Source organism: Balaenoptera acutorostrata, chromosome 3 (genome assembly GCF_949987535.1).
Source record: "Balaenoptera acutorostrata chromosome 3, mBalAcu1.1, whole genome shotgun sequence".
Taxonomy (NCBI): Eukaryota; Metazoa; Chordata; class Mammalia; order Artiodactyla; family Balaenopteridae; genus Balaenoptera; species Balaenoptera acutorostrata.
This window is the reverse complement of record NC_080066.1, coordinates 62,794,194-62,806,527: the sequence shown is the minus strand read 5'-3', so window position 1 is coordinate 62,806,527 and position 12,334 is coordinate 62,794,194. Positions and strand designations below refer to the sequence as shown.

The 12,334-nt window shown below is 60.6% G+C and overlaps 1 protein-coding gene across 2 annotated transcripts; it reads left to right on the top strand.

The window, feature by feature from the left end:
• The first annotated feature begins 1,285 nt into the window (after positions 1-1,285).
• On the top strand, positions 1,286-11,019 carry C3H15orf39 (chromosome 3 C15orf39 homolog). Of its 2 annotated transcripts, none has more exons than XM_057544498.1 (3): positions 1,286-1,442; positions 4,791-7,604; positions 9,570-11,019. In XM_057544498.1, the coding sequence occupies exons 2-3, from the start codon at positions 4,841-4,843 to the stop codon at positions 9,935-9,937; spliced, it is 3,132 nt and encodes a 1,043-aa protein (XP_057400481.1). In that variant the 5' UTR covers positions 1,286-1,442; positions 4,791-4,840; the 3' UTR covers positions 9,938-11,019. The 2 variants fall into 2 exon arrangements, with proteins under 2 accessions (XP_057400481.1, XP_057400482.1); XM_057544499.1 differs by having other exon boundaries at positions 4,791-7,656; positions 9,570-9,707.
• Positions 11,020-12,334: the final 1,315 nt, after the last annotated feature.

Genomic DNA, 12,334 nt, shown 5'->3' with positions numbered 1-12,334 from the left:
TTCCTGATCTCAGCCTGCTGTGTGACTTTGGGAAAGCCCCAACCTTCTCTGAGTCTCTGCTTGCCAGCTCTCTCCGAACTCTATTTCTAAGGACCCTCCAGCTCTCAGTTAAGTGACACCCTCTCTGCTGCCCCCAGGTGACCTTCACTTCCTCTTCCTCCCTGCAGTGCCCAGCCCCTGCTGCTCAGCTCCAGCTGCTCTAGCTGCTTCCTTACTCTTGGAACCTGTGGCCTTACGTTTGCTCTACCCTTTGACTCAGGCAGGCCTGACCTTTGGGATCTGAGCAAGTGGCCTGGGTGGTTTTGCCCCATGAACTTGCTCTGACCTTTGGCATGTTCACCTGTTCCCTCCCTCCACTGCACACACCTGTCCCCAGTCCTTGGGCAGCCCAGGAAATGTGAGGGACCAGGTTTTTCAGAGAAGGTAGCAGCACCAAGGGGCTTCTCATCCAACATCAGATGGCCCAGAGAGGGCAAATAGAGAAAGCCCTTCCACCACTCCAGCCCCTCTCTTGGTAACAGACCATTCCTGGCTGGGGATACTCCACCCCATCCCACCTCCCAGGCTACACGTGCTCAGGCTTGTCTTACTGAGGGAGATTTGTCCTAAAGGTTCAGAGGCCACTTAACAAACCTCCCAGCATCCTCATTCCTGGCTCACTCCAGAGATGGGGAAATCACCCCTTCCTCAGACAGGTATGGTGCCCTAACAGGAGTTGAGATACATTTGTTTGGAATTTGCCCTCACTGGCTGCACCGAGATGAGGGGACAGACTAAGGAGCCCTTCTCCAGCCTCCTAATGCAACTGTACTAGCCCAAGAGAGCCAGATATTTTATTTATTTTTTTGAGAGCCAGATATTTTATTTATTTTTTTGAGAGCCAGATATTTTAATACAAACTCTTCTAAGCCTTACGACACAACCACTATGATATAATCCCAGTTTTACTAAAATAAGGAAACTAAAGCTCATGAGGTCAAGTGGCGGGCGCAAGGCCGCATAGCTAGAAAGTGACAATGAATGAATGATCTAACGGAGTGACTGAATGAAGGCGTGGGATGGGCGCGCCAGGCGATGGTTCTCAGAGTGCGGTGGGTACAGACTGTGCACAGCGCCCGCGGCCCGGTCCCCAGAGGGCTGGCAGAGGCAGGCCCTTCGCACCCCGGGGCTCAGGGGAGCGCAAGCTCCCAGAGGCGCGGCCGGGCTCTGCCCCAACCGCGCGGGCCGCCCCGCCCCCGCTCCGCCCCCAGCCCGCCCCGCCTGGGACCGCAGACGGCGCCCGGCGGCGGCGCGAAAGGCAGCGAGGAGGGTGGCTCCGGGCTCGGTGCTCACCGCGACTTCCCGTGCAGGGCCCGGCCGGACAAGGACCCGCGGCCTCGGTGGCGCTGGAGGATGCGGCCGCGGCCCCGGGCAGCAGCAGCGGGAACCCCGGTGCCCTGCAGGTAGGAGCTCGCCCACTCTGCGGGCGCGGAAACTTGGGCCGAGTTTGCGGGCGGCGCGTGGGGAAGGGGCGGGTGGCGCTGCCCCAGGGCGCCCCTGCCGGCCGGCCCGGGGATGGAGCGCGCTGGGCCTGGGCTGAGGTGGCGTGGCTCCTGGCTGCCGCGGACCCCCGGCTGGCGGGCTGCGGGGCCAGGGTCTCGCCGCTGCCCCAACTTTCCCCGGACTTCGAGGCCCCCGGGGCCTGGTAGCTCTCTGGAGCCCCGGCGGGGCCCCGGCGCCCGATCCGGCGTGGGGCTGGCGAAGAGGAGCTCAGGCCGAGCCCTAGGGCCTCCCGCTGGGCCCGGCTCACGTGGACTGCCCGGGCGGAGATGAGGGGGTGGCGGGGGGCTGGCCTGGGGGGCGTCTGGCACTGAGGCGCCGCGGGGCCCTGGACGCGCCCTACTGGGACGGGACGGCCCTGCGGTTTCCTCGCTACGGCTTGACTCACCCTCTGGCCGCAGCCCAGGCTGGCGGGATCGCCCCGAGGCGGTGGCTGTCCGGACTCTGCTGCCGGGCCGCCCCCTGCCCCCGCCCTCCCGCCAGTCTTTGGGTGTCGGTCCGTGGGGCTGGGTGCGCGGGGGCCCGAACGAGGGGAGAACGCAGTTCTGGAGGGGCGTGGGTGCAGATATGCGCCAGGCACGTACTTGCAGGCACGGGTTTGCATGGGTGGCGGCGGCCTGTGTATCGGCCTGCTGGGGTGCACGTGCGCCCCAGCGCCTCAGGGCAGGGCCTGGGGACACCCGGAAGCCGCCGGGGTCGGGTGTGGCGGCAGCCCCAAAGCTAGGTCGGCTGAGGGCCCCAGGCACCGGAGTTATGGGCCAGGCAGGTAGGGGAAAGGCGGTGGAGCGGATCCCGCGACCCTTCCCCCACCACGAGAGCCTGGGCTGCCCCTAGATGCGGTTGTAGCGTGGGCAGGGCCCAGAGCCTCAGCTAGGGGAGGTGTGAGAACACGGGAAGGGGAGCCGATTCAGCCCTCTAAGAGAGTCCAAGCGCTGGCCACAGCTGGGCAGGATCGCTCTCTTTTTCCTGGTCTTGCCCAGCGTCCATCCGGAGACCCCTTAGGCCTTGGAAGAGGGAATTGAGCCACGGAGCTGTTTGCTCCCCCTGCTGCTTAGGGCAGGGATGGCACAGCGGTGGTGGGCTCTTCTCCTGGGCGCTGCTCGAGGTTGGTCCTCCCAGCCCAGCCGCAACCTCAGCCAGCAAGCAGCTCGGTGGCCCAAAGGGTGATGTGACCCTGCCCCCTGGGGTCCCGCCCTTCTCCGAACAATTGCTTGCCTCTTGCTGCGTGTGTGAGGGAAGGAGGCACCTACATTTTGGCTACCGTTTAGAGTGGAGAGGGGCCTCGCTTGAGGGAGTGTGTAAAACACTGGGCTCTCCCCATCTCCTAAGAGCCGGAGGTAATGTTACCCCCATACCCTTCATAGTCCTCTGCTGCCTCCCTGGAGCCCCCATCTTTCCCCCAAAGACTTGTGGGTCCCAAGTGGCCTCACCTTTATTGGGCTAAGTCCCGGGGGGTGTCTCAGGAAGTCTCCAGGGTCAAGGGCACGCAATGGGCAGAGCCTAGGAGAGAAGGGCTCTTGGGGCCGGGGTTGGGTATGGAGAAGGCCCCAAGGAGTGTGTGGGGGAGGTGAGACTAGAGCCAGCACTTATTAACCCAGAGCTCCCCAAGGGCAGGGAGGCTCAGCACTCCCCAAACCATACAACCCCTTCTTGCAAAGTTGCTGTGCAGCAGGGTGGGGGCTTTCCGCCTGGGGTGCAGGGCCCTGTCATAGGGCACGGCTATCTGTATTGTTGCTCTGGTGCTCCTTCCTGTCTTCTCGGAGCATCCACTTCTCCAGGCTGGCCTGGGGTGTTGGATTCTGGCCCGGAGATGAGACAGCTTTCTTTCTGAGTCTTGTCTGGCTTCCTTGGTGCACTTAGGCTGGGATGAGAGTAGGCATTGGCCCCCATATTACCCTTGGCTTTTTCTGTCCCCAAAATGTGCTGGTCTAACTCTGAGCGTGTGGGTGTCGTTGGCCACCAGCCGGAAGGGAGAAGACTGAGAGGGGGGCTGGTCTTGGCTTGGTGATAGAAACTTGTGACACCTGTCCCATGGCCTAATGATAGCAAGATTGAGCTGATTCATCCTTTCTAAGCCACCTGAGGGTTTCAGGGAACAGGGCACTGGGGGAGGTAGAAGCAGGTCAGTGTGGTCCTAGTAGACTGGCCTCAGATGACCCCCTCCTGGGCCATTGGGTGCCTGCTGCCTTGAGGAAAGCCACAGTTGACCTCTCTGAGCCTAGGTCCCAATCCTTGCTTGGCCTTGCTTGGCCTTGCTTGAGGACCTTAGTCTTTCTCTGGTACTCAGTTTTTCCATCAATACAATGGGAGTCGTTGCCAACTAGCACTTTGTGACCCCTGGAAGCTCCTTCCTTGCATATTCACATCCTCTCGCCTCCCCACCTGCTCCATGGTCCTGTGCTGCCCCCATGTTCTTGGAATAGCTGCAGTTTAGGGGCTGGGATGGGCACAGGTTCTCCTCCCCTACACATTTGGGAGCTTCCTGTTGGCGCCACAGCACCATCTGCTGGACAGCCTTTGCTCTCCTCCTGGGGGTGGGTCTGGGGTGGGTCTAGGGTGCGGGGTGGGGCTTATACAAAGGGTTGCGCTGGGGCACTGCCCTCTAAAACCAAGCCCAGTATCTGTCCTCCTGGGCCTAGGGACCTGGGTTCCAGGCCTGGCTCTGCTATTTTCCATGAGACTGGCAGGTCAGAAAGTGAGATCTAGAGTATCACAGGAAATCTGAATTTGTAGACAGTGCCTGATTCCACATCTTGGCTGCTGTAGGCATCTAGAGATCACTATGGCATCTTGGAATAAGAGCTTGTAGTGAGAGGTAGGAAGCCTGCCTCTCCTCCCATCTCTTTCATCAGTGACTTTGGGATGAATGGGTCTCCTCATCTGTAAATGGGTGGAGGTGTGGGCAGGAGGAGTAGCCAAGTGAAGCGATCCTCAGACTGTGTTCTACAAAGTCTGAAATTGTGGAAGGGGTCTTGGGAGTCATGTGGAGGAAAGCTGAACAGAAGGGGCTCTTGGAGTGGGAGCAGGGGTATGTTAGGGCTGCTGTACAAGAATTCATTAAACAAAGGATTCTGCAGCTTACAAAATAAAGTTGGCTTATGCCTTCATTCATTCATCCATACAGTCTTTATTGAGCATCTACTAAGTGCCAAGTTCTTGGGCATGGCAATGAGCCAGTAGGAGCAACAGCCTTCTGTTGCTTGCCTGTAACCGTTTTTCTGACAGCCCCTGCCTCTCCCTCTCTCTCCCAGGTCAGCAGTTGAGTAGCTGGGGCCCTGGAGGGCTTGAAGCCTTCACAGTGATGGCGGAGAAGCGGCCACTGGGGACCCTGGGGCCTGTGATGTATGGCAAGCTGCCCCGCCTAGAGGCAGACTCTGGGCCCGGGCACAGCCTGCCCCCCTCTGCTGGTAACCAGGACCCCTGTAGCTACAAGGGTGCCTACTTCTCCTGCCCCATGGGGGGTCCTCCGAAGACAGGGTCTGAGCGGTTGGCATCCTGGACCCCATACCCACCCTTGTACCCCACCAACATGGCAGGACCCCCACTTCGGGCAGACAACCTTCTGACCAGCTGCCTGCTCTACCGCCCACCCACAGAAAGCTCCGAGAAAGTACAGGACTCTGGCCCCGTTGAGCTCCTGCCCTTCGGTCCCCAGGCTCACTCCTACCCAGGCCCACCACTGGCGGCACCCAAACCTGTCTACCGCAACCCTCTGTGTTATGGGCTCTCAACCTGCCTGGGGGAAGGGGCAGCAAAGAGGCCTCTGGATGTTGATTGGACGCTGGTGACTGGATCCCTGTTACCCCCCGCCGACCCATCTTGTTCTCTGCCCCCAGCTCCTGGCAAGGGCCAGTCCCTGGATGGCACCTTCTTGCGTGGGGTGCCAGCTGGGACATCTGGCAAAGACTCCTCGGTGAGCTTCTCCCCGTGCCAGGCATTCTTGGAGAAGTATCGGACCATCCACAGCACGGGCTTCCTGGCCTCCAAGTATGCAGGTCCTTACTCTGGGGACCCCAAGCAGGCATTGTCCGAGGGACCCCCCAGTCCTTGGACCCAGCTGGCCCAACCTCTGGGACCAGCCTGCCAGGATGCAGTGCCCACCCACTATCCGCTGCCCCATCCCGCACAGGCCTTCCCTTGCCCTCCAGCCTGTCGCCACCCAGAGAAGCAGGGCAGCTATGGCTCAATGCTTCCACCGCAGCCTCTGGGAGCCCACAAGGGGGCCGGGTACGCAGCTGGTGGGCTAAGCAGCCCCTACCTGCGGCAGCAGGCAGCTCAGACACCCTATATGCCCCCAGTGGGGTTGGATACTTATTCCTACCCCTCTGCCCCCCTCCCAGCACCCTCGCCAGGCCTCAAGCTGGAGCCACCTCTTGCCCCACGCTGCCCAGTGGACTTTGCCCCCCAGACGCTGGGCTTTCCTTACGCCCGGGATGACCTCTCTCTCTATGGAGCATCCCCAGGGCTCGGAGGGACGCCACCTTCCCAGAACGGTGTGCAGGCTGTGCCACAGCCCGGTGCCTTCCAGCGGCCGTGCCAGCCTCTGCCTGCCAGCCAGCCATGCTTAGAGCCTGCAAGGCCTGCGGAGAAGCCAGCGCAGGAAGCCGAGGAGAAGATGTGGCTGCCCAGCTGCAGGAGAGAGCAGCGCCAGCCCCAGCGCGATGAGCACCCTGGGGCACCCATCATCATTGGAGATAGTCCAGTTCCACGCACCCCACCGGCACTCCCGCCCTGTGCCCAGGAGCGCCAGTCTCTTCCGCAGAACAATGGCACACTGCCACCCAGCTCCCCACCCATGCCTATTATCGACAACGTCTTCAGCCTGGCCCCGTACCGTGACTACCTGGACGTGCAGGCACCTGAGGCCACAGATGAGCCAGACCCGGCCCCAGTCCCCGATGAGAGCCACGACAAAGACTGCAGGGGATCTCTGCCTGGCCGGGAAGCCCCCTCGAGTGTGCACGCCTCACTCAAGGAGGAGGTGGCACTGGACTTGAGTGTGAAGAAGACCGCGGCAGAGGCCCCCCCTACCAAGGTCCCTCATCCCGCAGGGCATGCCAAGCCCACCGCAGCTGTGGATGTGCCAGGCGTGGGAAACACAGTCTCCGACATGCCAGGTGTGGGGGACATGGTCTCAGATCGACAAGTCCTGAAAAAGGTAGTCACAGAGGCACCAGACCTGCCTGGGGTGCCAGTGACCGCAGAGGCCACCCCAAGGACCAACTTCCACAGCTCTGTGGCCTTCATGTTCCGAAAATTCAAGATCCTCCGGCCAGCACCCTTGCCTGCAACTGTGGTTCCAGCCGTGGTCCCAGCTGTGCCCACCTCAGCCCCTGCCCAGCCTGCACCCACCCCCACACCTGTGCCCGCTGGACTACAGATTCTCACCCAGCCCTTGCCCGTGGCCTGCTTCAACCTGGCGCTGCCCAGCCCTCCAGCTGTAGCCATGACCTCCCCCGCCTCGGCCCCTGCTCCGGCTCCATCGCCTGCACCAGCTCCAGCTCCGGCTCCGGCTCCGGCTCCGGCTCCAGTTGCAGGCCCCGCTCCAGCTTCTACTCCCGCCGCAGCAGACTCCCCAGAGCAACACTTTGCAGGACTGCATGCGTCCCTGTGTGACGCCATCTCAGGCTCAGTGGCCCACTCCCCGCCGGAAAAGCTGCGCGAGTGGCTTGAGACGTCTGGGCCTTGGGGCCGGGCGGCGTGGCAGGACTGCCAGGGTGTGCAGGGGCTGCTGGGCAAGCTGCTGTCCCAGCTGCAGAGCTTCGTGTGCACGCAGCAGTGCCCCTTCCCCCACGTGGTGCGGGCCGGGGCCATCTTCGTGCCCATCCACCTGGTGAAGGAGCGGCTCTTCCCGCGGCTGCCACCCGCTTCCGTGGACCACGTGCTGCAGGAGCATCGCGTGGAGCTGCGGCCCACCACGCTGTCGGAGGAGCGGGCCCTGCGGGAGCGCGCCCTGCACGGCTGCACGTCGCGCATGCTGAAGCTGCTGGCGCTGCGCCAGCTGCCCGACATCTACCCTGACCTGCTGGGCCTGCAGTGGCGAGACTGTGTACGCCGCCAGCTGGGTGAGCATGGGGCAGCCCCAGTAGCCACCGGAGCTGTGTGAGCGAGTGACAGGTGTGTGGGCTGTGTGAGTGGTCACAGCCAGGGGCTGAGGGATTCCCGGGCTTCTGGAAAGAGCTCGTGCCTGGGGAGGGGGCTGGCCTTCCAGGGTAGGCTCTGTGGACGCCCCCCATCCCTCTTCACCCCCAGCATCAATGAGCGCCTGCACAGCCTCCTTTGTAAGTCTCTGAACGTGCCAACTGCTCTGTCCCCAGGAAAACTTGGCCTTCCCTGGCGCAGCACCCTCCCAGGTTCCCCCCTCATCCTCCGTTGTGCCTGTCTGAGGTCATTTCCCCCTGTGTTTGTCCCGCCCCGCCTCCCCTCTTCTGAGCTCAAGCCCCAAATACCTGACTGCATGCTGGGCTTCTGCACCTGGGGTCTCTTCAACCCTTAAGTCCTCCCAAACCACACTCCTGACCTTTGCCCTGAGCTCACTTCCCACCCCAGTCTTTCCCGTCTCAGCAGCACTGCACTCATCCAGCACCTCATACCCCAAACCTGGGAGGGGTCCCACCCTCCCTCCCTGAACACTTTTAAATGTGTAATTCCCCAGTCCTCCCAGATATTTACACACACAGAAATTGCCTGTAAGTCGGAGCGTCATTTTGTGGTTTGCTTTTCCCTACCAAATAATCTGTGCACGGTGTTCTCCAATGTGCTGTTTTTGTGTCCGAGAGCATCTTCTGCATCAGTTCAAGTAGCTGGACCTTGCTCTCGGGAGTGGCTGTAGTGCCTCACGGCGTGTACCATCAGGATCACACTTCTTCAGCCGCGGCTTTGGTGATGGTGTCAACTGGTGTCTGTCGTTGCCTGTCCTACTTCAGGACATCTGGCACTGAGGCCAGAGGCCCGCTCTGTAGTCCCCCTGCCTTATGTCCGCCAGGCCTCTGATTGTGTCTCCACAGAAACTCTTTTTTGTCCCCTCCCCATCCTGGCAGCCTTGCCCTGGGCATTTACCTGGTCCAGACTCCATATCGGGGTGGAGAGGGGGCCTGAGGCAGCGAGGTGCTGATGTGGAGTTTGGGGTGTGGGTGATGAGCATTACTGAGCACTTACAAAGTTGGGGCATTTGCCCTAATGGGGTGCAAAGAAAATGCAAGTACAATAATTCTATTCCTGGGTGGGAAAGAGTGAAAGTGGGTGTCATGCCTCACTCACAAGCTCCCCAGCCAGTCTTCTCTCTATACATTTGGGCTCTCTGGGGCCCAGAGAGGGACAGGTCCGCTGGACAGTGGGTCCCAGGCACGTCACAGACCCCTCCTGCTCTGACCAAGCCTACGAGAGTCTGGGGCCCAGCTTCCTACCACTGGCTGCATTTTGGTGCCCCCGCCCCCATTCCCTCCCGTAACCTTATGGGGCCACTCCTCAGTGGTGTCCTTAGACAGTGCTCCCCTGACAGCTTCCCTTCCAAGTAGGTGTGCTCTTGGTCAGGAGCCCCCTCCCATTCCCTCCGCCCCTTCCTCCACTCCCTCCCTCCGGGCACTGCTCTCAGGGCAGTCCCTGCCTGGCTCTTGTTCCGGTTCTGGGGGTGATGTGGCAGAAGAATGATGGCACCCTTATACGTGGCAGGGTCCTCTCTCTCTGTGCCTCAGTTTCCCCACCTGTTCAGTGAGCCTTTGGATCAGACCAATGGTTTCTGGCCTGTTGAGCCCCTTTCCTCTTGTCCTTGCACCCAAAGGGTTCCTGGGGGGGTGCCCTCATTAGATAGAGTGCTGGTATCACCTGGGGAGAAGCACACCCTTTCGGCTTGACGGGCATGACAGTCTGGCCAGTGTGCGCGTGCTGGGAAGGGTCATGATGTCTGTGACCCTGCCAGGGCCGCCCTGACCTGGGACAGTAGAGCCACTGGTCTAGATGGCTTTGGAGGCCTGGAGATGGGACTTGAGGGTGTTGGGGGTCTGCAGCCTGACGGTATGTTCATTTTCCAGGTGACTTTGACACTGAGGCTGGATCTGTGCCCTCCTCAGAGCCCACCGTGGCCAGAGAGGAGCCAGAGAGCCTAGACCTGGCTTGGAAGTTGTCTGCCCCCAAAGCCAAAAAGCCGGGGAGGAAGCCACCAGCCCCTGGCCTGGAGAAAGCAGAGGCGACTGCTGGAGGAGGGTCCCGAGGTGCCTCACCCACCCCTGCTGCTGGTGCCAGCTCGCCCGGCCCCGCGATGAGGGCGCGCTTCCGCAGCCTGCTCGAATCCGCCTGGCTCAATGGCCTGGCTCTGCCCACTTGGGGCCACAAGGCCTCAGGACCCGACCGGACCGCGCCCCGCCCGCAGCTGTTGGGCAGCCAGAGCCATCAGCTGTAGCCTTGGTCGCCTCTGCTGTTTGGAGATCTGGGGATCACTCTCTATGCCCTGCTTCTGCCGGTCCAGCTGCTGAGGGCCAGGAGTGGACATGGCCTTGGGGTTTCTCCAGCTCTTACCCTGCCCCCACCCCCCACCCCAGGCTGGGGTGAGAGCCCCTGAACTTTTAACTTGAGGGCCTTTATCAGAAAGGACTACTTCCTATATTTCTTCCTTAGAGAAAACGTGTGGGCTTTGGAGCCCGACAGACCTGGGCTTGAATCCTGGCTCCTGTTCCTTGCTGTGTAAACGGGCGGGCCACTTCCTCTCTTGCGCCCTCAGTTTCCCATTTGTAAAATAGGACAACACAGCCTACCTCACAGGGTTGTTGTGCGGTGATGCCTGACACACACCCATCACGGTTTGCTCTCTGCTTCCTGCCCAGGACAGGAGCCTAGGTCTCAGCCAGGGCCTGGAATAGGAGGCTGAGGCCCGCAGAACCTTCCTCTAGAAAGTCTTGGTCATCTTAGAGTGGTACATTGTCCAGTGTATATGGCTCACACACTTTCTAGAGTCATTTCCCAGAAAAGCCTAGGGCTACATACAGCCCCAGCATTTGGGGTTGGGCCTTAACCCCTGAGTCTGGAGCTCCCTGAGGGAGCCTTCCCCTCCCATCCCCTGCTACAGGGGGTGCAGGGATACAGCCTGGGGCTGGCATCCTTGTCCTGGGCCTGCTGCTTTCACCCCTGGGAGGCCCCTGCCTGTGCTGAATTGACACCAGTGACTTCCCTGAGGCGCCGCCCCAACCTGGTGCATTTTCCCAGGAAAGTTGTGTGTTTGCCGGAAGCCAAGCAGCTGCAGGGACTCAGGGACTAAAAAAGGGACAGGCTGAGTGACAGCTCAGTCCTGGGAGGTCTCCGAAGATGTCGACTAAGGACCTTGGCCCTCCCCAAGCCAGGGCCCCATCAGCCAGGCCTGCTGTGGGTTACCTTCTTGCAGAGTGCTGAACTGAGCCAGAGGCTGGCAAGCCAGGCCCTTGGCCTAGTTAAGGTCTGTAATAAGGCTGCGGGCCCTGGAGGCAGGCAATTAAACATAAAAGAATTTGGGTTGTGTTTGGACCTGGGGCCTGACTGTGTCTTGGGGGGAGGTCATAGATTTCATATGTCATCGCTAGCCCCTCACTCAGAGGCTGCAGCTCTCCCTGCTCCCAGCCCAGAAGATGCTAGGCCGACAAGCACGCTGTGCCCACTAGCTGCAGCCATATGGGCCCTCACCACATGCCCACGGGGCAGCCGTTTCCCTGCTCAGGCAAAGCGTCTCCCTCCTGAGACCCATGTGGGTCCTGGTGGTTGCTGGTCTGTAGCCCACCGCCCAGTGAGAAATGCTGGTCACCAGACCCTATTGTGTGCCCCTCTGCCAGGACCAAGGATGTGCCTGCCCAGCGCTAGGTAAAACAGCTGTCCCCATCTCTCCACTGAGGGACGGCCCCTCCTGCACCTTAGCTGGGCTTAGGTTCCCTCCAGACACCCTGCCTCTGCTGGCATGTATTCCCACATAGGTTTGTTCTCAGGGCTGCTGAGGTTGCTTCCTGGCCGTGGTTTCCCACTCCATCTGGGCAGAGCCAGTCCGTGAGGGCTGGTCACACCTACCAGCATCTACCCTAATATTTGTGGGTCTTCACTGAGCTCAGCTACACTATTTGTGTAGACCCATTGCCCCCAGTACTCTATCCACACAGGCCCGAGGAGTCCCCTGGCCTGGGAAGGGGACAGGTCAGGAGATAGGTAACTCCAGCACATGTGGTGACTGCAGTGCAGAACCTGGGGGGAGGGTGCCATGGAAGCTCAGGAGGGACCTGGCCTAACCGGGGTGTGAGGAGGTGTCCTTGGGTCCCAGAAGAGGTGCTGCCTGAAGTGGGCCTTGGAGCCAAGTAGGAAGATGTGGGTAAATGAGTGCCAAGTGCTTCCTGAGTCAGGTGAACAGCACGTGCAGGGTCCCAGAGGTGTAGTATTTGGGAAATAAGTGCGGCTGGAGTGCAGGAACGAGATGGGAGGAGGCGGGGCCCGGAAACAAAGCTCAAATCCAGCCTGCTCCTAGCAAGTCAACTCAGTCTGTCTTGCAACCTGAAGAGCTGGGGTGTGGTTCATGTTTACAGAAAGCTGAAGTGTTGGAGAGTTTGAATCACTCCGGGCTACTAGCGTAGGCAGGGAGAGACAGGATTGCAACGTAGGTGGGGTCACTCTGAACCCCCAGGCCCTGGGCTTCTGCAGCCTGCCAGCCTCACCCACCCGGCTACCAGGGCCTTGCTGGATTTGGCTCTGATTCTTTCCTTCTTTACTTTTTATTTTCTTTTCCTTCCTTCCTTCTTTCCTCTGCCCTCTTCCCTCCTTTCCTGCCTTCCTTGTACACCTACTGTGTCCC

What these genes read in the sequence shown, in the direction of transcription:
- C3H15orf39 (XM_057544498.1), top strand. Translation starts at nt 4,841, where the DNA reads ATGGCGGAGAAGCGGCCACTGGGGACCCTGGGGCCTGTGATGTATGGC. An exon ending in CTGTGTACGCCGCCAGCTGG is followed by an intron (nt 7,605 to 9,569) that starts GTGAGCATGGGG and finishes TTCATTTTCCAG; the next exon opens with GTGACTTTGACACTGAGGCT.